This window comes from Danio aesculapii, chromosome 10, assembly GCF_903798145.1.
Source record: "Danio aesculapii chromosome 10, fDanAes4.1, whole genome shotgun sequence".
Lineage (NCBI taxonomy): Eukaryota > Metazoa > Chordata > Actinopteri > Cypriniformes > Danionidae > Danio > Danio aesculapii.
The window spans coordinates 672558-695686 of NC_079444.1; the positions used below are offsets into that span (position 1 = coordinate 672558).

General features: G+C 37.8%; 1 protein-coding gene across 3 annotated transcripts in view; it reads right to left on the bottom strand.

Annotated features, from left to right (window-relative positions):
- Positions 1-1079: 1079 nt before the first annotated feature.
- Positions 1080-23129, bottom strand: part of zfyve16 (zinc finger, FYVE domain containing 16) — a 43113-nt gene continuing 21063 nt past the window's right edge. For all 3 annotated transcript variants that reach the window (XM_056466294.1, XM_056466293.1, XM_056466291.1), the window contains 13 exons: positions 21105-21244; positions 20806-21019; positions 18549-18671; positions 18297-18452; positions 15830-16054; positions 15165-15247; positions 12459-12563; positions 12226-12376; positions 9865-9945; positions 9614-9776; positions 7737-7842; positions 6347-6523; positions 1080-4052 (listed from right to left, as the gene is read on the bottom strand). In XM_056466294.1, the coding sequence (XP_056322269.1) occupies positions 3894-4052; positions 6347-6523; positions 7737-7842; positions 9614-9776; positions 9865-9945; positions 12226-12376; positions 12459-12563; positions 15165-15247; positions 15830-16054; positions 18297-18452; positions 18549-18671; positions 20806-21019; positions 21105-21244 (1883 nt within the window). In that variant the 3' untranslated portion in view covers positions 1080-3893. The remainder of the gene's footprint in view (positions 4053-6346; positions 6524-7736; positions 7843-9613; positions 9777-9864; positions 9946-12225; positions 12377-12458; positions 12564-15164; positions 15248-15829; positions 16055-18296; positions 18453-18548; positions 18672-20805; positions 21020-21104; positions 21245-23129) is intronic.

The window sequence follows — 23129 nt, forward strand, 5'->3', positions numbered from 1 at the left end:
TTTTGCACATAAAGTTAATTCGCATTTTTGAATGGAAACACAGCTAATGTTATCCAAGCGCTAAGTGATCCACAGTGAGTTTACTCAACTAACAAGTTGTGCAAAACCAGTTGGCTCATCATGTAAAGTTGTCACTATTTAAATAGTTGACCAGAAGTTTGGCCTTTCTCTAGAGTTTTTCACAGTTTTAAGTTCGCCATTGGCAATTCCTTTATGTTCTCAATTGGGGTGGCTGGAAATCTCTATGCTCTTCCAGACTGCACGCATTAGATTTCATTAAACTTTTTAAAAATGTTTTCTAAAGCAGGCCCGAAGCCCAATATGCGTGCCATCTATGATGTGAAAATTGGCCAGAAGTACTGACATTTTATCCTACCCATCAGATTACGCTACCAACACTGTATTTAAATGTTTCTGAGGTTGGGGTTAGGGATAAGGTAGGTTAGGGCAATATTACAGCTTTAAATGACACTACTCCACATTATAATTAGCACTGGTAGCAAAATTTGATGGGTGGTATATTGTGTCATCAAAATGTGCTACCTACTTTTTAAATGGGAGGTAGGACAAATCGACAGAACACCGGCCCTAGGAGCATAAAATAGACGGGCTCCGACGAGCTTGGGCTCAAATGCAGGGCTCTAAGATAAATATCCCCACACAGATTTTGCTTGGACTCAAGTTGGTCACGCAAAATCAACATAATGACCAACCAAAAGTGACTGGTAATGGCTATTTTCGAGCACTAAATCTCACTAATGTGAGTACATCTTTACAGTTAAAGTGCTTTGTAGCTAGTACTAAGAAAATAGGATAAAACATATTAAAATGACAGTGCTCAACTTGAGGTAATGGTGTCAGAAATAGTTTGTAAACATACAAATTAATTCATAATACATTTAAGTCACTGTATAGAACATAACTTTGCTTGTGTATTGCGCTTAATACTCATAACATCGTTTAAAAAATAATAAAACTACAATAGAGGTCTATACTTTAAGCAGAAATCCCATTTCAAAAGCCTCATCTAAATGATCAAACAAATCCATATCGTCATAAATGACTACAAGACAATGTACTTCGAATATTTATCAAAATTTTATTCTACATGAGATACATATTAGAAATGAACGTTGTTTTGAAGAACTTTCTTAGGTCCCATACCAGACAATTAATCAAATAATTCTGGTTTTTATGAATAAATAGATACACATTATGCAAACCGGTACATCCCGACAGCTTTTTCGTAAAGCATAAAAATACTTTAATTGTAATGATTGAATTAATCAGTAACAGTGAGAAAATAATTTAACTCCCAAAATATTCCACAAAGCCCAAATATACGGGAGCAGATCTGAGATGTCTATAAAATGCTCGACTCATTTCACAGATATTGAATCTCAATCCTTCCACAACAATCGTATGTATCTTAAGAACATTTGTATTTGGTTTGTGACAGAGTTATACAAGTCTTCAGATTATTTAAATATATATATACACCAGTCAATATATCAAATAAACTGATTAATCGCTGTTTATATGTTGTTTTATCACCATGAAGAAACGCATAATAAAAAGTAAGGAACAATCACTCGCCCTGTATTTCATTCCACCGACCACAGTAAAAGTGCATTTTGCAAATGAATGAGTTTTGATTCGTGTTATGCTGCAGCATTTCATAAAACCACTGATTTCAGAAACTTGGAAACCACATAATCATAATAATAATTTGTGAGGAAGAAAGTTGTTTTGCATTTGTCAAATACATTTGAAGCTGAATGTAAAATCGTAAGACCACAGTTTAGTGAATAAAGGTTATTGCATTTAAAAAACAGCTACTTAATCCAGAAACAGCATCGCCAGCGTGTTTTTGAAGGATAGAGTTTTCATAGGATTCTTCAATCTGTTGAACTCATCAAAAGGTTACAGTTATTTTATCGTCCGCAGTATAGAGAGAACATTTGGCAGCCTCATAACCTGGCATCATGGTGAGCTAACATAAAATAATAAGACATGGAAAGCATTCAGATGGCTAGAGATTATTATTTTAGGCAAATAATTGTTTTTTTTAATTTCCTGGCTGGTCATAGTAGTGTTAAAAAATAATAAAACAGTTTGGGAAAAACAACATTTCAACAAAAAAGAAAACTTGAATCAATGCTGTAGTGTGAAAATAATGATACATGCTAAAGCATACACTACCTGACACAAGTCGCCTGTCCAAGTTTTAGGATCAACAAATAATAACTTGACTTCTAGTTGATCATTTGGTATCAGAAGTGGCTTATATGAAAGGCAAAGGCCTTTAGATTACACTTATTTTACCACAATAAAATATAATCATGGCTTGATTTTTAATGATTTGATTAGGACAGTAAGGTCTGACTCTGCTTAGACAAAAGTCTTGTCACTGAACCTTCAATAATGTCCAGTATAGAATATGTGCTCATGCTGCAGTGGAAACAGAATGAATATTGTGTCTGACTCCATCATGAGCTTGGAGGACTGCATCCATACATCTCTGACATGACTCAAATCACTGATTAATAAAGTCATCTGGAATGGTGAAGAAAGCCTTCTTGCAGGACTCCCAGAGTTCATCAAAATCCTTTGGATTCATCTTCAACGCCTCCTCCTCCATCTTACCCCAGACATGCTCAATAATGTTCATTTCTGGTGACTGGGCTGACCAATCCTGTAGCACCTTTCATTGCTTTCAGGAACTTTGATGTGGAGGCTGAAGTATGAGAAGGAGCGCCATCCTGCTGGAGAATTGTCCCTCTCCTGTGGTTTGTAATGTAATGGGCAGCACAAATGTCTTGATACCTCAGGCTGTTGATGTTGATCATCCACTCAGCAGATCTCTCACACACCCCCATACTGAATATAACCCCAAACCATGATTTCTCCTTCACCAAACTTGACTGATTTCTCTGAGAATCTTGGCTCCATGCGGGTTCCAGTAGGTCTTCTGCAGTATTTGTGATGATTGGAATGCAGTTCAACAGATGACTTTTCCAGATGATCAACTAGAAGTCGAGTTATTATTTGTTGCTCTTACAACTAGGATCGATGACAAGGCTTATGTCACTACTCTCAGGTAGTGTATATTGTCATAGAGATGATCTTATCATCTCTTTTCTTCTGTCAGTATAAATATGGGGTTTGAAACTTTACAACCAACATTTGCACAAGCATACCATTGAGTTATACACTCAAGTGGGCTTTTCTGGGGGTTATAACTGTTATCATCTTTCATTTCAATGCCCTATCAAAAATATCATTTTTAACGAACACATCTCCAAAAATAGTATTGAAGCTTAATAAAAGCTTAAACGACTTAGCAGATAATTTCATCTATCGTAAAATCAGGCATATTTTACCCTCTGTGTATATTACAGATCAAGAAAAAGATGACTTATTCTTAAATCCACATGAATTTACTTCATCTGATAGCTGTGAATTAAAACGGATGGAAATCAAACACTGCAGATCCCAGCTCAGAAAAAAAACAAACGTAAAAAAGTTTGAGAATCGCAGCACTTCACATGCTCAGACACCATGTGTGCAAGTAATCAAGTAATGATTATAATTCTTGGTATATCTTGACTTCGTGGTCTTACAAAAACTATTCGAAACCAACATTCATCGACCTGAACACAACTAAAGAAGCACACCATATTTCTCACGCTTTTATTTGTGTTGCTGATCCAAGATCTGGGTTTTATTCTAAAGGATCGCTAATATAGTCCCTTAAAACGCTTCTTCAAGCTCTCCATACCTGTTCAGAGAGCAGACACAGAGTCTGTCTCTCTGCATCTGCACCTCATTGGTACCGGTCGTGAAGTCCCATTGGCTGCTCTGTGGATGGAAAGTTTATAAGTCACCAGTGATCAAATGCTCAGTGAGATGTAGAAGAAAAACTCCATGTCCATGGCCTGATGGGGGACACAGGAGCTTCCTCCATGGATGACAGGAATTAGAGCCCCGTCCAGATCGTTCATGTATTTCTGAGGCAGGAGGCGGCCAGAAGATCCAGCCTGGTACTCGACCTGAAAAAACAGCAATGAGGGAATTACCAACGCAACATACATTTTAAAGTAGAGCTGCACAATCGTAACAGAGGCCAGCTAGCGAAGTGCTACAGACGCTAGAGCTCATGGTCTTTAGCCTCCTGGTCCATGCAAAGAATCGCTGGGTTGGGTGCAGAGGGACCGGTGGGCTACATGTGGGGGCTCGTCCGGGACGGGAGTGAGATTTAAGGGCGTTAGTGTAACGGAGGCCAGCTAGAGTGGTGCTATGCAGGTAAACCTCACTCCTCTGACCTCTAAAGGTGCTCTAGCGATAGATGCTACAGGCCTTAGCCTCCTTGTTAGAGCAACCGACTCCCATGCAAAGAATCGCTGGATCGATCCCAGCTCACAATGGGATGGGTTCAGTAGGACCGATGGGTTACAAGTGGGGGCTCGTCCGGGATGGGAGTGAGATTTAGGGGGTGAGTGTAACGGAGGCCAGCTAGTGAAGTGCTATGCAGGTGAACCTCACTCCTCCGACCTCTAAAGATGCTCTAGCGACAGACGCTACAGGCCATGGTCTTTAACCTCCTTATTAAAGCAACCGACTCCCATGCAAAGAATCTCTGGTTTGATCCCAGCTCAGACTGGGTTGGGTGCAGTAGGACCGTTGAGTTACATGTCATTTCAGCATCGATACTGTAATGTGCGCATCTGCAAGATATGCAATGTTGAGTCTGAATTTTAGTTGACCAGGAGCTACAGAATTAATTACAGAATTTATATGAAATTTATAAGATTTAAGTAAAAATAAATAATTCTTACTAAGATTTCTTGTCTTGTTTCTAGTCCACATATCCACATTTGAAGTGAAAAGATTATTTAGCTCACCCCATTGGTAGATCATTTTAAAAACTCTTAATTTTGTCTGATTTCTTCTGAAGTTGAACAACACAACAAAATATTTTACTTGATCTGAGAATTTTTAGATATTTGGACTAGAAATGAGACGAAGCAATGTAAGAAAAGCCTTTTTTGCTTTGTGACTATTATTATCGCAATATTTATCGCAGAAAAATACTAATTTTCCAGTATCATGCAGGCCTAATTTAAAGTGTGACAGTCCCATACACTGTATCCTAATTACACGTGATGCAACAAGCAATAAAAGGTATTAAAACAGGTTTTCTTAACTACCTGTGATGTCCAAAACTTCTATTTTAGAAACACTTTCTATTTTCTTGGCGTTGCAGCAGAACAGGATAAACTACTATGACAATGATCACCTCAGGTACTGATTATGGGTTTTGTTCAATGTTAAATGCTATCAATGTACCAGTTAGAACACCATTATATGTGACATTTATTGCCATACTACCAGTGAATAATGGCGCTATAAATAAACGGCGTTACTAACAGTGCTACTTTTTTCAGTAATGAGTATTCAATTGACTTACTCTTTCCCCCGTTACCGACAATAAAATGTGTGTTACTACTGTATAATGGAGGACACTGAAGCGGTTTTCATGTGAGCAGCGTCTCTCTCAGCCATGACCTCTCTTTCTGGGGTGTGTGTGTGTGTGTGTGTGTGTGTGTGTGTGTGTTCGGGGCTGGGGCGAGACACATAACCAACCAGTGATGATGATTGGTGTGTTTGTGAACGTGGTGTAACTGAGAACGTGATGATTGGCTTAGATAGAGTACACTTCCATTGTTTGCCAATCAGAGGCAGAGTTGGAAGGGCGTTCACACACAAGCACAAGCACAGTCAGTCACAAACACCAATGACCAGGAGTCAGAGCGATGGCAAATCCAACAAGTTGCAAACTGGAAATATAAGCATTACTTGTCCCTCACTGAGGTGAAAGCCACTAATGTTAATGGAAAATAGGGTCTCTTTGCGTTAGTGATAAGCAATTCTCTAATCTAATGAAGCGTCTTATGTCGTCACAAGAACTTTATTATCAAAGGAGGCGAAGAACGCAATAGGTACTTTTCCTGGTAATTAGTAGCTTGTACAATTATGTAACTCAGTTACTTAATCAGTTACTATTTGTGAGGAGTAACTAGTTACTATAACTATATAATATTATCATTAAAACATTAAACTAAACTGAACAAAAAGTATTAAAACTTCTCTATAGACTAAAAAATACAAGTACATAATAAAAGATCAATAATTATTATTAACTGGGTCATTATCTAATTTTGTTAAATGTAATACTAAATTGTATTTAGCATTTTAAGTACTTAAATTACAATAAAAGTTTATTGTTGACTACAGGGTTGGTTGAAGCACTCAATTTTCAAATTGTGATCCCAAAATGCTTTACCATGTCGGAGTCAGTGGAGACTCGGAGTGCGAGGGAGTTGAATCCATTGGCCATGAGCACAGAGAGATGCGGGCAGAGGGCGGCACAGCTGGCGGTGGCAATCTCTCTCTGAAACTGAGCTGATGATGTCAGGATGGCAGGCAGGGACACATCTGAAGACTTCAGCAAATAGAAGACCTGATGGGGCAGAGGGGACCAGAGATGAGTAGAGATATATGCAGATATTCATCAAAATGACTTTGCATAACATTGAGATCGAAAACAAAATACTGTGAATAATTATTTGCTATTTAACCTTTCAGAGTCATTTTCTATGAATATTCATATTGTACTTGCAGTGGTGTTTATAACAAAGCTAAACATTTGGAGACTTGAAATGTTATAGGTGTGCAATAGGATAGGTAATAGGTGTGCAATTTAGTGTAATTGGAAGAGCTTGATTAGCTATTATACGTTTCCAGTTTGATTTAACATGTTTCTAGAAGGAATTAGCATGTTGCTAGCATGATTTGGACATTAGTTAACATGTTATCAGCATGTTTCTACTATAAATTAGCATGTTGCTAGCATTTATCTAGTAAGAATTTGAATTTTGTTAACATCATCGAGAATGAAAGCATGCTGCTAGCATGTTTCTAGTATGAATTAACATGTTGTTAGCATATTTTTAGTATTAATTAACATGTTAGCATGTTTCTAGTATGAATGACAATGTTGTTATGTTTCTAGTATGAATTAAAATGTTCTTAGCATATTTAAGTATAAATTAACATGCTGTTCTCATGTTTCTAGTATGAATTAGCATGTTGCTAGCATTTTCTAGTAGAATTAGAATGTTGTTAACATCACTGAGTATGAAAGCATGTTGCTAGCATGTTTCTAGTATGAATTAAGATGTCGTTAGCATAATTTAAGTATGAATTAACATGTTGTTATCATGATTTTAATATGAATAAGCATGTTGTTAACATGGTTTTCTAGTATGAATTATCATGTTAGCATGTTTCTAGTGGGTTAACATGCTGTTAACATGATTCTAGTATAAATTAGCATGTCATTAACATGATTTCAGTATGTTGACACTATTCTAGTAAGAATTAGCATGTTTTAACATGCATTTTAGTCTGAAATAGCATGTTAACATGTTTCTAGTTTGAATTAGCATGTTTGCTAGCATGATTTGAACATTAATTAAAATATTATAAGCAAGGTTCTAGTTTGAATTAGCATGTTGATACCACTTTTCTAGTATGAATTATATTTAGCATATTTCTAGCATGAATTAACATGTTGTTAGCATTATTTTAGTATGAATTAACAATTAATTCCAACAGGAACATTTCATACCATCATAAGCCTAGAGATGACACTAACATTATGCAGTACAAACCTCAGTACACCTGATGGTTCGGCCATCCATCTCGAACTCAGAGTCCTGCTGGATCTTCACACTGGACACTCCCTCCAGAGACTTGCCGTCCACTGGACTGGTGACTCTGCAAAACATGTCAACACATAAAACATGCTACACTTTCTTAGGGGAATTAGCTTTGACCTGACACAGCATCTTGAAGCTGAAGGAAAGAATATTAAATAGTTCCCAATTAATGCAGCGAACATTTTCAAGGTCACCTGCAGCAGTGGGCAAATGGATCAATAGTTCTCCTCTCAGTGAAGGAGGAACCTAGAACAGTATTGTCATGCAGCACTTCCATAAGAAAGCCTCTGATTAGAATACACACTACAGCTCAAATCAATGGCATTATTACGTTTTTTTTAAATGAATTTGGAAGAAGGACATCGACAGAGCCTAACAAGACAATAATCTCATATCCTGATACAGCAGTGAAAATAAGTATTGAACACATCATGCTTTTTCCTCAGAATAATATTTCTAAAAGAGCTGTTGACATTGAATGGAAGCAGATTTTGGTAAAAACCCAAACAATACAAACAAAGCAAAACAAAATAAATCTGAAAAATTAGCTACTGAACTACTGAAACATGTTTAACACTTTATATAAAAGGCTTTTTTAGTGATGGCAGCCTAAAGACGCCTCTCATATAGAGAATGAAGTCTCGTGCATTCCTCAGGTGTGAGTTTCTCACAGACTTTTTTTGAGTATTTGAGTTTATTTTATCAATTAGCATGTTGCTAGTATGATTAGTATGTTTGTTAGTATATTTTTAGTATGTTTCTAGTATGGATTGGTATATTATTACCATGTTTCTAGTATGGATTGGTATATTATTACCATGTTTCTAGTATAGATTGGTATATTGTTAGTATGTTTCTAGTATGGATTGGTATATTGTTACCATGTTTCTAGTATGGATTGGTAGATTATTAATCTGTTTCTAGTATGGATTGGTATATTGTTAGTATGGATTGGTATATTGTTAGTATGAATTAGTATGTTGTTAGTATGTCCAATGTAAAGTCAATGGCAGTTTTTTTTACAATGGAAGTCTATGGGACAGTTGCTAGGGTGCCATAAGTGGTTGCTAGAGCATGGCTAATAAGTTGAAAGGTCATCAGTGATTGGCAGATTGGGAGGCAGAGTTAAATGAGCCCAAACTTAAGTCTGTATGACAGTCTTGTGCAAAGTTATTAGGTCTCAAAGTTTTGTTCAATGTTAAGTCAATGGGAGTTTTCCGTATTTTCCAGGTCAGTTTTGGAAAACTGTAAGTCGTTTCAGTTGGAAAAGATATAGCAACTTAATTCAGTATAATTTGAAGGTTTGGAGTTAGTTTGCTGGTTGTAGTATGAATGGTCTAGGAGGAGATGCAGATGAAGAAGAATACGTTTATGTAGTATAACATTATGTTGGCTTTCTCAAGCCACCATAACAAATAAACTTTCTTCAGAAGAAAAAAAATACTGTAGAAAAAAACTGTACAAATTCCCTTTTCTGTTAAACATGATTTGGAAAATATTTTAAAAATTCACATGAGGGCAAATAATTTTGACTTCAACTACAGACCAATGGTTTAATTTCAGGAGCCATGGCTATAGATTTGGACTCGTTTGTGTGTATTTATTTTTTATCTAAAACCCTGTCACCATTCACTGCCATTATATGAATGGCCAACAAGATTCATCTACAAATCTTTAGTAATTTTCTACTCAAGAAAAAAAGGCACCTACACTTTGTATGACTTGTGTGGTGAGTAAATCAACTGCACGGTTTCATTTTGGGGAGAAACTATTCCTTTAACTATAGCAAACGTTTGACAGTTTGAATGCACATGATAAATGGTTTGTACCCAGCGTTGACAGGTGCTGTCCAGTCGACCCAGCGCACATTCACATTTTCCCGTGTCTCTTCCGAGTCAGTCTTTCCACAGGGGATCTGGAAGTCGTTCTGGTCCCTGAGTGCCTGTCGCAAACCCTCCATCGTCTCTGGAGGGATCTGCACCATTAACCCATCTAAAGATACAAACAGCGTGACGGTGACACTCTGCTTTTAAAAAATAATGATCTGACTGAGGTACTGAATGAAAAATAAAAGCAGTACCCTCCACTATGCTGGATTTGGCGATGAATCCTGATGATGCTTTTAGAGCGCCGTTAAAAACCACAAAACTAGCTCCAGTCACTGCAAAAAGAAAGATTAGCTGATTTCACATGAACATGGTTCAACAAACAAGCACGTTTTAGTGAATTCAGTGAAAACCAAACACAAAAATTAGCCATTCGTAACTCAAATTCTATTGTGCTTTAGTATTTTACATCATCTATGTTGAAAAAAAGTTTATTTTATATTGTAAATATTACGTATCCATTACAAGTATAATGGCTTGAAGAGATGGTTAAATAATTAGAAATTTCCACATTTTATAATATACATTTTTAATTCATTTGGACAACAATGGCCATTTTACATAATCTAATTCACTAGTTTAATCTTAAATTTGAAACGATGGCTCCTCTAACACAAAACAAATACTTTAGGCCATTTATTCATTCATTTTCTTTTCTGCTTAGTCCTTTTATTAATTCAGGGTCGCCACAGTGGAATGAACCGCCAGCTTATCCTGCACGTTTAACGCAGTGGATGCCCTTCCAGCCGCAACCCATCTCTGGGAAACATCCATACACACTCACTTACACTACACTACGGACAATTTAGCCTTCCCAATTCATCTATACCACATGTCTTTGGACTGTGGGGGAAACCAGAGCACCTGGAGGAAACCCACGCTAATGCCGGGAGAACATGCAAACTCCACACAGAAACGCCAACTGACCCAGCCGAGGCTCGAACCAGTGACCTTCTTGCTGTAAGGCGATAGCACTACCTACTGTGCCACTGCATCACTTTAGGCAATTTAAAAACCCATAAGTTTATTATTTAACAATGATTAATAAATATGTTTAGCTATAGACCCCTTTCAGTGTTGCCAGATTGGGCAATTTCCAATTTGGGTTTTGAATTGGATTGGATTGAATTGGAATAGGTTGGATTAGACTGGATGGATGGATTAGGATGGATTGGATTGGGATAGATTGGATTGGGTTGAGATGGATTGGATTGCGATGCATTGGATTGGACTGGATTGGGATGGGATGGATTGGATTGGGTTGGAATGGATAGATTGGAATGGATGGATAGATGGATGGATTGGAATAGATGGGAATAGATCGAGGGACTTGCATGGAATGGACTGAAATGGATGGATGGATTGGGATAGATGGATGAGAATGGATGGATGGACTGGAATGAAATGGATGGATTGGAACGGATGGATTGGAATTTATGGGAATGGATGGAATGAAATGGAATGGATGGATGGATTGGAATAGATGGATGAGAACGGATGGATGGACTAGAATGGAATGGATGGAAGGATTGGAATAGATGGATGGATAGACTGGAATGGAATATATGGATGGATTGGAATGGAAGGATTGGAATGGATATTTAAACTATTTAAATCTGCACAAAAATATAGTGTAACCTAGACAAATATGTGCAGTGTGGGTGGAAGAGGCGCAGTGTTTTGATCTGGTTATTGTAGTTTTGCTATAAAGGTTCTGTGACTGTTTGGCGTTGGTCGCTAGCAATTGTGTGTAAATTTTGACAATTAGTAACGACTAAATTCCGGATAAAATATTCACATTTTTATGACTGCTAATCAAATAATTTGGGTGTTTTTGGCTGGGATTTTGGACAGTTTTTGGCCTGGAAACCTTCAAGTGTATCTGACAACCCTTTTCAAACTTCTGGGTTTTTCAGCAGCAGAAGTCGTCATAGTTGGGTAAACTGAGAGCACAGTGTATAGCAGAGTACAACAAATACATTTTTACATTATAATTTGCTCCAATAACAAAATTAAAACTCCACTATTGTGTTCTTTATGTTGGAAAAAGGTGAATCACCCATCCACTGGCCTATGGTTGAGAGATTTAATTTACAGTAAAACCTTGTGAAACTTAATAAAGACACATTATACAAAACTCCATGATTAAAGTTGACGACTAAAAAAACAAATAAAAAAACTGTAATAGCAGCTAGAAGAGAATTGTTTTTTAATTTACAGTCCCGCCCATAGACATTGCATTAGAAACCCCTCTCATAAACATTAACTAGTTTTTTAATTTGAGTTTTTAAAAAGCACATGGCCAATCAGCTGTGATTAAGAACGCGCTCAACAAAGCTTAAATGTTAGTCGAAATCGCCATTTTTTAAATTTCAGTACCAATTGGTACTAAAATTCCAGTATCATGACAACACTTCTACAAATGATAGCTTTGTAAATGTTCATTTCTTTAATCAATAGATTAAAAACCTGTGAGGATTTAAGTTGCTGATGACCATTACATCATATAAGAAGAGTCCATATCATGCAGATCTAATAGCAGCGTCTTGACAAACCTCTCCTGGTTTTTCCTGGTATGCTGTTAGCGTTTGTCTGGTAACTTCCATCCTCGTTCTGAATGCAAACCAAGTGAGAATCAGCCTCAGTGCTGAAACAGGCACCAAAACTGATCACATGTTCATTGGAGGAGTTCACCACCTTCAGCATCTACAATATTCAAAATGAAACAATGAACTCCTCAAGACAATGACAATCGCCTGACAGCTCCACAACTCAATGTGACTCTGACCTCATTAAACCTAGATTTGGGAATTTCGATATAGCTGTTTCCCATCTCCATGTGCACCCGAAGACTTTCCACCACAGGTAAACTGTACTGATAGTTCCTCAGATCCTGTTAAAACATAAAAGATTTGAACATGTAAAATTAAGACTTGACAAAACCTCCAACCTTCAGGCTACAATGGATTTTTAAAGTTGAATCATTTTTCCTAAAGATCAGATTCCAGTCTTGATTCAGTGGTTTATGTTTACATATAAATGACCTGAATCCGATCGCAGATCTGTTTACATGTACTCTAAACACTGTAATCTGATTCAAATATCTTTATATACAGTGGGGTTAATTAAGTATTGAACACGTTGTCATCTTTTTTTCTTCAGAATAATATTTGTAAAGGAGCTGTTGGCATGGAATTATATTAGATTTTGGTAAAAATCCAAACAATGCAGTCAATGCAATCTTCAGTTTGCGCGCACCCCCGGATAAAATCTCCCAGATTTTATGATGCGAATGTTGGCAGGTACGCAGATAATAATCATCCCAGATTCACTGATACCTTCTGATATTTATTTCTGATGAAAATCTAATCAGTTTTTAAATAATATTTTAATAAAATGTTCTAACAAACCACCAGAGTAGGGGAGACGCCCTTTCCTCTTCATCTGCACCAGACACTTTCTTATCACTTTCTTACACTCCATATTAATGGGATAACACTGTAAAATCCTGTGTGCGCTTCACACAGGTAAGTGGGCTGAATAAACCACCAATAGGTAACACAATCTTTCCTCTTCCTCTCTAAATGCACCAGACATTTTCCTATAAACACTCTGTTACAAGCAAACCTCTTTTAAACTAAAATAAATAAAGAAGTAAATGCTAAACTAACTCTCTAATCCTCGATTGTGAGTCACTTTGGATAAAAGCATCTGCTAAATGAAAATCTAAATGTAAAATAATGTTTATAGGATGCACATTTTCACCCAAAATAAAGTGATCATATGAATATACACGTACTTTATAATGATATGATCATGTAATAGTAATAATGATCATGTTTTTTATTATTTGCAAAGTATAATGATCACTAATAGGCCAATTTGGATGCAAAGCAAAGCTAATTCGCAGAGACGGCACACATTTTTCCATGCATGCGTCCAGGAAAGTGGTCGTGAGTGTGCTTGAAAGGACTATAATTGGAACGGAGAGCAAAGAAGGCTCTTTAATTCGGAGAAATGAAGAGTGGCTCGGAGCTGAAGTACACTAGAGAGGCCTCTAATCTCATTCATTCACTGTCCTGAGCTGAACCTGACAGTTTGGTTTTAAAGTAAAAATAAAATAAAAAAATGACAAGGTTCCCACTCTAAGCCAAATGTCAAAGTCCCTGATGTTTCTTTGACTTTCACTGACTAAAGCTGAATTTCCATGACCTATAATCAATTAAAAAGCAGGCAGCTATTGTGTTGAGCAGTTCCTCCAGAAATCTGTGATCGAAATAAAAACATCGAGCAAATGGCGTAAAATTTAAATAAGCTTGCCGTAGGATTTCCTATGCCATGACAAATGTGCAATACATGTTAAAATGTGCAAGCAATGTTTGAATTCCTTCTGTATTTTTAACATTATATTAATGTACACTACCTGACAAAAGTCTTGTCGTAGATCCCAGTTATGAGAGCAACAAATAATATCTTGACTTCTACTTGATCATTTGGAAAAGTGACAAGAATTTCATCACAAATACTGCAGAAGACCTACTGGAACCAGCATGGACCCAAGATTCTGACAGAAATCAGTCAAGTTTGGTGAAGGAGAAATCATGGTTTGGGATTACATTCAGTATGGGGGCGTGCGAGAGATCTGCAGAGTGGTTGGCAACATCGACAGCCTGAGGTATCAAGGTATCATTTATGACCACTTTTTGGTAATATCACACATAAAGGGAATTTTATATGAAATCATGGTGTACACAACAGTCTCTGGACTTTGCATCACAAACACCAATATTTTAACAGTTTATAAAAAATGAATCACTTTCTGCACATCAAATATTAGGTACGGATATATATATATATATTGCCATTGTGATTTTCTAAAGTAATACAGCGCTTTGTAAACGTTTATTATTAGCATTTGTTGAGTCTCCCTCCCTCCCGCTTTGATAGAGCGCTTGAACCCGCTCTTGGAAGATATGACTTTCATGAACTAAAATAATTTATTGTTTCAACAATTGCTAAATTTGATGCGAAATTTGGAAGGTTAAACAATTTACAGGAGCTTACCATATTTATTGATGCAGATTTACGGCACACTGAAAACATTTCCGTAAACTAAAAGCTTTCAGTATTTTATAATTTTCTTTTCATTTATTTATGCTTTTGAATTGCATGATGGGATCTTGATCTTTTCTCCAACAACTTTTGATACTGAAAAGGTTGTGAAAGTGACTTTTCTTGACATTTTTAATAGTTTGAAAGGATTTATTGTCTAGGTTTGTATAAAAACCCGTTAATAAACTGCCAAGACATTTTCAGCAATTTTACGAACCTAATTCTCTATACATTATTTATTATACAATATAGTGATATCAAAAAAAACATTATATAATGCACATAATGCAATGCATAACCGTAAATAAACAGAAAAATACCCACAAATCAATGCAAGTTGATGTTTATATAAAAACACAAAGAATAAACTGAGAACACATACTGTGAGCAGATTCATGATGGTGTGTCCTGTCTCTTTAAAAACTGATTCACGGAAACGGATGCTCATCAAAGGGCAGGGATACACTGAAAAAACACACCAAAAAACAACAACTAATGCCTTGAAGGACATCATTATAAGCTGAAACTCATATTAAAGGTCCCATGAAATTAAAATAAAGTCTTTCAGATGTTAGTCTCAGTATTGTTAGTTTTTTGAATATCTATAAGCTAGTGCGCACCAAAACAGTGACAAAATCTGAGCTTAGAAGATATAAAACTAAAATAAAGATGTAAAGCTTGTAGTTCCGCCTAAATTAATATTCTTGTTACCTATTAATTCTCATCAAATCTTGACCAATCAAACGCTCTCTGGTATCTGACATGCCCCGCCTTCTTCAAGACGCTTCTCATTTGATGCGCTTGATCTCAACCCCTCTCACTGGCAGAACGGTGATAAAGCAAATTGTAATAGGCTATTTTTTAAAAAGGGGAGGAGCTACACTGTGTCCCACCCTGTCTTCATGTTTCAGTTGAGATTACGTCAAACATCGAATTCAAATGCACTTCAAAGCACTTGACAGGACCTTTAATAATATCTGTAATATTCATCTACAACAATACTTTCTTCACTACTGTACTAAAGGATGTTTTATAGTAATGCCTCACCACTATATTTGGCCCCGAGAGCCAGCAGCAGTCGGAGAGGAAAGACTTTAGCCCAGGGAACCTCCAGCTTCTGAATCAAAACACCACAGAGGAAGGAGACCTGTGGCAGAGCGAGACCCTCCAGTGGCTGAAAGGTCGCAGTGAAGAACAGGACGCCCCCATGGTCTTTACTGCCCAGGAAACTGTCCGTGAACGTCACATTGCCAAGATGCTCGATGAACTTCCCTGCAGCGGGAAAAATGAGAAACCAAATCAGCTACAAATACCCTGCTTGTTTACATCCTAAATGTTGTTTTGTTTTTTGTGTGAGAGACAACATATCCTTAACATAATGTCTTTGCGAGTAAAAATCTACAGGAGTTGGCTAATTTAGTGTTGGAGGTTTCATGGCAAAATTTGAGCAACCTGGTGGTCAATCTTAATTAAATGCATTAACCTTCATTTAGAACAGAGTGTGAGGGGGGTTTAATTAGCCGAGTAATAGCACAGTTTTGCTTAAAACATTGGACTGTTGTGAATTTCTAAGACGAGCCAAAAACCAGGGAGAACTTTCGGGTATCTTTAAAGCAGAATGCTTTAATAAGAACTCAGCGTCGCTGTGGCGTCATGGAAAGATCTCTCGACTGGTACAGCAGACAGTCAGTTTAAATACATTTTTACAGACACTGATGCATGTAGGTGGGGACAGTCTAAACTAAGCATGCAAATAAAGTGCTTTTGTCGGCAGGGTAAATTGCCTTTCCAGGCTCAATCCCATCAGCATATAAGTACCCATTCATGATACATTTTAGCATGAAAACAGAGTGTGCAAATGGGTTTCTGGAGACAGAACCTGTCTGACCAGTTTGACAGTCTGACAACTTGCATTACTTTGGAGACAGTCAGAGCTCAGGAAACCAAGACATTTTAAGGTCTGTCAAACCCTGAAAACAATTTCTCAGTAATATATAGATTATATAAATTTATATTCCCACAGCACACAGTGTAATAGGTGACGTATCAGAGTTCAAAAGAGGACAAATTATTGGTGTGTCTCGCTGGCGCATCTGTGACCAAGACAGCAAGTCTTTGTGATGTAAAAAGAACCACAGTATCCAGAGTAATGTCAACAAACCACCAAAAAGGATGAACCACATCCAACAGGAGTAACTGTGGACACAAGAGGACATTTTTTGAAAGGGATGTCTGGGTGCTAACCATACCTGCCAACATTTGTCTCTAAAAATCCAGGAGACTGGAGGGAGGGGGTGTTCAGGGGTGAGGTCTCTGAATAACACTGTTGAGAACTGGGATAGGATGCAATGGGTTTTGGTTGGCCGCTGCGATCGGGTACTGTACCAAAGTTCAGTTTCAGAAATTACGGGAGTTTTTCGGGAGAAATAACAAAATGGGATGGTTGCGGGAGATTGGTCTGAAAAACGGGAGATACAATCACAGCTGCCCAACCCACTGCAGAATTGAATGTGCACCTCAACTCTTCTGTTTCCACCAAAACTGTTCATTGGGAGCTCCACAGGGTCAATATACATGGCCCGGCTGTGAAAATCCTGGCTGAGGACAATGTGAAGCATGTATTGTTCTCTGATGAGTCCACCATCACTATCACACAAGTTACGGTGTGGAAAAGCCACAGTCAAGCCGCAGCGTACCGCCCAGACTGTAGCATGCCCATGATGAAGCATGAGGGTGGATCAGTGATGGTTAGGGCTGCAATATCATGGCATTCCCTAGGCTCAAAACTTTTGCAAGATGGGTGTGTCACTGCCAAGGACTACCAAACCATTCTGCAGGACCACGTGCACCCAAATGTTCAATCATCGTGTCCTGAAGGCAGTGCTGTGTGTCAGGATGATAATGCACCAATACACACAGCACAACTGGTGACAGTGTGGTTTGATGAACATGAAAGTGAAGTTGAACATCTCCCATGGCCTGCACAGTCACCAGATCTAAATATTATTGAGCCACTTTGGCGTGTTTTGGAGGAGCGAGTGAGGACACGTTTTCCTCCACCAGCATCACGTACTGACTTGGCCAATATTTTGCAAGAAGAATGGCTCAAAATCCCTCTGGCCACTGTGCAGGACTTGTATAGGTCATTTCCAAGATGAATTGATGCTGTAATGGTTAAAAACTGAGGCCATAGAATAATGATCTGTGTTCCCTTTTTTTTCTTTCATTTTTTCCTCATTTTTGTTTTGTATTGGGTTTTTTTTTGTTGTTGTTGTTGTTATTGTTGTTTTTCTTTTAAATTGAAACATATGTAACTATATTATTGTGATGTAATATCTTGTCACATTTTTGTTACATCTCAATAAAAATATTGTAGTATATTTTTAAAAAAATAAGAAGAATTGTGTTGTTTCAACTTATTTTATAAAAGTAGTTTGAACAAACAGCAAACATAATTTGTTGAGTGTGTCTTGTCTTCCCATAAACAAATGTAAAATACTTTTGGGTGACATACCTTTTTGTGCATCTTGGTATATGCTAACATACAGGTTGAATACGTCTCTAGGCAGGCTGTTTTCCTCTGGGAGACACTCAATTATAAACACCAGCTCCTTCTGTCCAACTCCCTGCAGACCATTAGAGCTCAGACACCAGCACCTCTTGCCACAATCTACAGCACAAACAGACAGACGGTGATGGTGTTTTTCAAAAGAACAAAACGAACATGATTGCAGATTTCAGATCACATTAATATAAAAAAACATACATGTGACGATCTTGACGTTCACCAATAAATTGGCATTGAGCACAAAGGTCAGAGGTTGTGGACCTCCTTCCTCCAACAGCAGCAATATTTGGCAAGCAGCGGGACGTTCCTCGACCAATAAATCTGTAATGAAATGAAAGGATAAATAATTAAACATCACGAAAAAAAGTAACAGACCGTTAAGAATCATCATCAGACGTGCGCTGAATTCTCTCACTGTACTGTTGTGCGGTCACGAAATAACACTGAAAACCGCAGTGGCTTCAGGTAAAAACTGCGGGCAGTATATTATAAAGACATAATAACCATTTAGGATAGCACTGTGATGCAGTGGGTAGCGCTCTAGCCTCACAGCAAGGTTGCGTCAGTTGGCATTTCTGTGTGGCATTTGCATGCTCACCCCGTGCTCGTGTGAGTTTCCTCCAGGTGTTCCGATTTCCCCAACAAGTCCAAACACATGCAGTACAGGTGAATTGGGTAAGCTAAATTGTTTATAGTGTATGTGTGTGAATGGAAGTGTATGGGTGTTTCCCAGTGATAGGTTGCAGCTGGAAGGGCATCGCTGCGTAAAACCTATGGATAAGTTGGCGGTTCATTCCGCTGTGGTGACCCCAAATTAATGTACGGACTAAGCTGAAAAGAAAATGAATGAATGTATGAATAATAACTATATAGTTTTATACATAGATTAATATTGTCATCAACCACATTTTGTTGTTGTTGTTTTGTTTTAGATTCTGTTTTAAGATTTCTTATGAAATACATTAAGTGAATAAGTATTACATTTTTATTTTAAAAAACTTCCCATGAAAGTAAAGTTTTTTAAATGTTAGTATCAGTATGTTAGTCTTAAGGATATCCCTCATCAATATTTGACAAGAAACTGAAGTATGAGGTGAAAAAGTTGATCGCAGCTTTGGATGTTTATATCAGTTTATATTATATAATCAATAGACTGATTACAACATCTAAAAAAACCTTAATTTAAATTTCACAGGACCTTTAAACAAAATCAGAGAAACTCCAATTAGGTTGAAACATAAAGGGCCCTACCATACACCCAGAGCAATAAGGCGGAAGGCGTGAATGGTGCAAATTGTTGCTATTTTCAGACCAACACAGCTGTAACTTTCACGTTTCAGGAGAGCATACAAAGTTCAACCACTGGGTGTCCAACTTACATACTGCACCATTAAATAGCAAATCCATTTGCAGTGGGTGTGCTACTCTAAAAAGGAGGTGTGTTAAGGCTCATTGTTGGCGCGTTGCTATTTTGAGGAGCTGAAATTGACCGTGCTAATGACTAACTAGCTGCTCTGAAGTCCAGCGCAGAACATGTTAGTCATGCGTCTATGAAGGTCCAAAACACTTAAACATGGCTTGATACACACACACTTTTTTCAGTTTACTCATTATTTTTTCAGGTTGTTTATTATTATTAGCTGTATTATTTAATTATATGTATATGTGTATTTGTTTTAATAAAAACAAGTTTAGATTTGTCCACCTGATGGGTTTTGGAGACGTCTGCATCACTATATTGAGATAAGAACAGGACGTGTGTTTGGATATAACTTAGTTTTTCACCACACTTCGTTATTATTGTTTATTTATTCGTTTGAAAGGAACGGAACGGAAAAATCTTTGCTCTTAACAAACAAAATGACGTGTAGGCTAACGGATGTCTTCAGTGGAGTGAGTACAACACTGTTTCCTTATCCACGAAAGTAAAGGAGTAAAAGTAAAGTGAAAGTAAAGAGGCCGAATAGAGGAGGCTCGTTCTTTATCCTCACGCTGCAGATGGTCTGTTTAACTGTTTTCTCGCTAGTGAAGCGTTCAGTTTTTCCATGTATAAAGTCGCCATGTAAATAACAAATGCACCATGGCACAACACAACTGACTCTTAAAGGGAATGGGAGAAGAGACTCTCATTGGTTTAATGTACGTTATGCTCTAAACACACCCAGAACTCTTTGAGAGAATAAGCACAACCCTGTTAGACCATGTGGTATTTTTCCGTCCTTAAAACAGCAAAAGTGGATTCGGACACGCCCTTAATGCTTTTGCACCAAGCGCTTTAGACTTTGCGCTTAGATCATTAAAATAGAGCTTGTAAAAATGTAAACATACAGCAGAACAAATGTAGGTTAAGAATCATTTTGGTACCGGATCATGACTCCCTGAACCGTGAAGGCCCTGAAGTTTATTTAAAAAAGTTTATTTTTTCAAGCTTTCATGGAGACAAAAAAGCCATTACCCCCTTCTTCCTCCTCTCCGGTGATAATGAGAAGTGGTGGCAGACCGTCATCATCCTCTGGCACCAGACTGGCATCTCTCTGCACACAGTTGCCCACGCCACACAGCAGACCATAATCCCACGGGCCTTTGACAGGTGGACGGCTCGCCTCCACAGGGCTGTCAGATCTGCCTCCGACACTCTCCTCACGCTCGTCAGGAAACTTATCGTCAGGCTGAAAAGGCAGCAAATCAATGGAGGACTTCAACTGTCATCATCAGTTATCTGCAGCATCGGTTAAGAGGATTTAGCAGTCTCACCGCCGGCGGGTCTGGCGTTACTGGGCTCGACTCCTGAGAAGATCTTCGGGTTTGCACAGAGAGTTTGGTCGTGTCGGCTACCTCACCGTTCGGCAGGATGCCATCAGCAAACCACACATGCTTCTGCTCGCGTGGAAAACCTACAACAACAAAAAGACAAAACAATAGCTTTATTAGGATCAGCAAGCAAATGTACTAAATAAAGTTAGCTTGAACTCTGGAATGATGTGGAGGGATCTTTCTAATACTACATCTATTTGTCTTAAAGTACAAATTTAGTACAAAAAAGTAAAGTACAAAGTACAAACTAACCATATTGATTTTGTTAGCTCACATTGCTAGTTTTGTGGTGAACAATTCATCTGAAGATGTCATTAAGAACAAAAGAAAATTAGTTTGCCCTTGTAATCTTTAATCGAAATCTGAAAATGCACTTCCTGTTGTTTTGAGTTAAACTCTCAGATTATGTCTGTCTGAAGTATTGGGCGTGGCTAATATTCTGAACCACGCCCCTTTAGCTGTCAGGTTTGACAACAAACAGGAGGAGCAGGAGGAGTCTGATAGGTTGTAACAACTCTCCCCAAAACACTTTTCCAGATCTTTCTGAATGAAATGCCAACTTTACTACACCCAATCAGCTCACGGTAGACAAAAACAAGCCACACCCGCTGTTTTCTCATTTAATATTCCGTTTCTCATACTTGCTTGAGATGCAGGGACCTTAAAGGAACGCTGTTTCACTGTATATAGAAATGTAAAGGAATACAGAACATGTTTTCACAATGCATGACTATCTGGGGTAGCGTTCTGTCGTGCTTTGTTTACACTGCAAGTTGTATCGGAAACAACGTCTCACATCCAAACACACGCGAGAAAAGACAACGACACGAGGTCATGTAGTACATCTTTTGTTATTAAATACATAATGAGAAAGAAGCCTTTAGCGTGGTAGAAAATGAACTTATTTTGCTCACCTGGCTTTTTGAAGGGAATTAGCAATTTCTCCTCGACTTTTTTCTGTTTTGACACGGTTGTGGTATTGCTCAGATACATGTCAAACAGACACGGGTGCTCCTGCCAAATTTACACAAATCTTTCCTCCATTTCTTGAGTCCAAATAGACCCCAAAGAAGCACTTTTAACTTCTCCCCCAACCTCCTGCTGGCCTGCAGATACCCATACTAGTGGATGCTGCTCTCTGATTGGCTGTGGGTGATCGCCGATGTTATTTTCAATCAGAACACATTTCACATGGCATGATTTTAAATCGCCGACAGCTCCAGATATTTAGCATGCTAAATATCTGACGGGTGTCAGCGACTCATCGGCGATTCTCTCAGATAGCGTCTTTGATAGTTCATACTGTGTGATTGTTACTCATGTGAATGAGCACTGATTAGGTGGCAGAGAATCAGAATTGAGAAGCATTATACCTGACTCAGGCAAGACTTTCAGCATGTTTCCTCCAGCCTTTAGTGTCACAAGATCCTTAACAAATCACTCTAATATGCTGATTTGCTGCTCACGAAAAGAGTCTTATAATAACCACTGAAAACAGATGCTTTATTCTATGTATTATGGAAAACTGGATACATTTTAAGAATTGCTTTATAAGTAAAAAATAAACAGCACACTGCAAAGCTGTTCTTACTTTTTGTCTTGTTTTTAGTCCAAATACCTAAAAACTCTTAAATAAAGAACAATTTAATCATATATATACTTTATTTGTTTTCAGAAATACTAAGTAAATATCAAGTGAGTTTTTCCTTAAAAGGTTAGTTCACGCAATAATGAACATTACCTGTTAATTTGCTCACCCACAGGTCATCCGAGACGTAGCCGACTTTTGTCTTCAGTAGAACATTAACACTGGAACTACCGGAATTCTATAACTACTAGCTTTCATTCTGACCGTTCACATACAGTTAGGTCTGTAATTATTTGAATATCGACACAATTGAGAATGACCCACAATTGAGAATGACCCAAAGCATACTGCAAAAGCAACCAAAGAGTTTTTGAAGG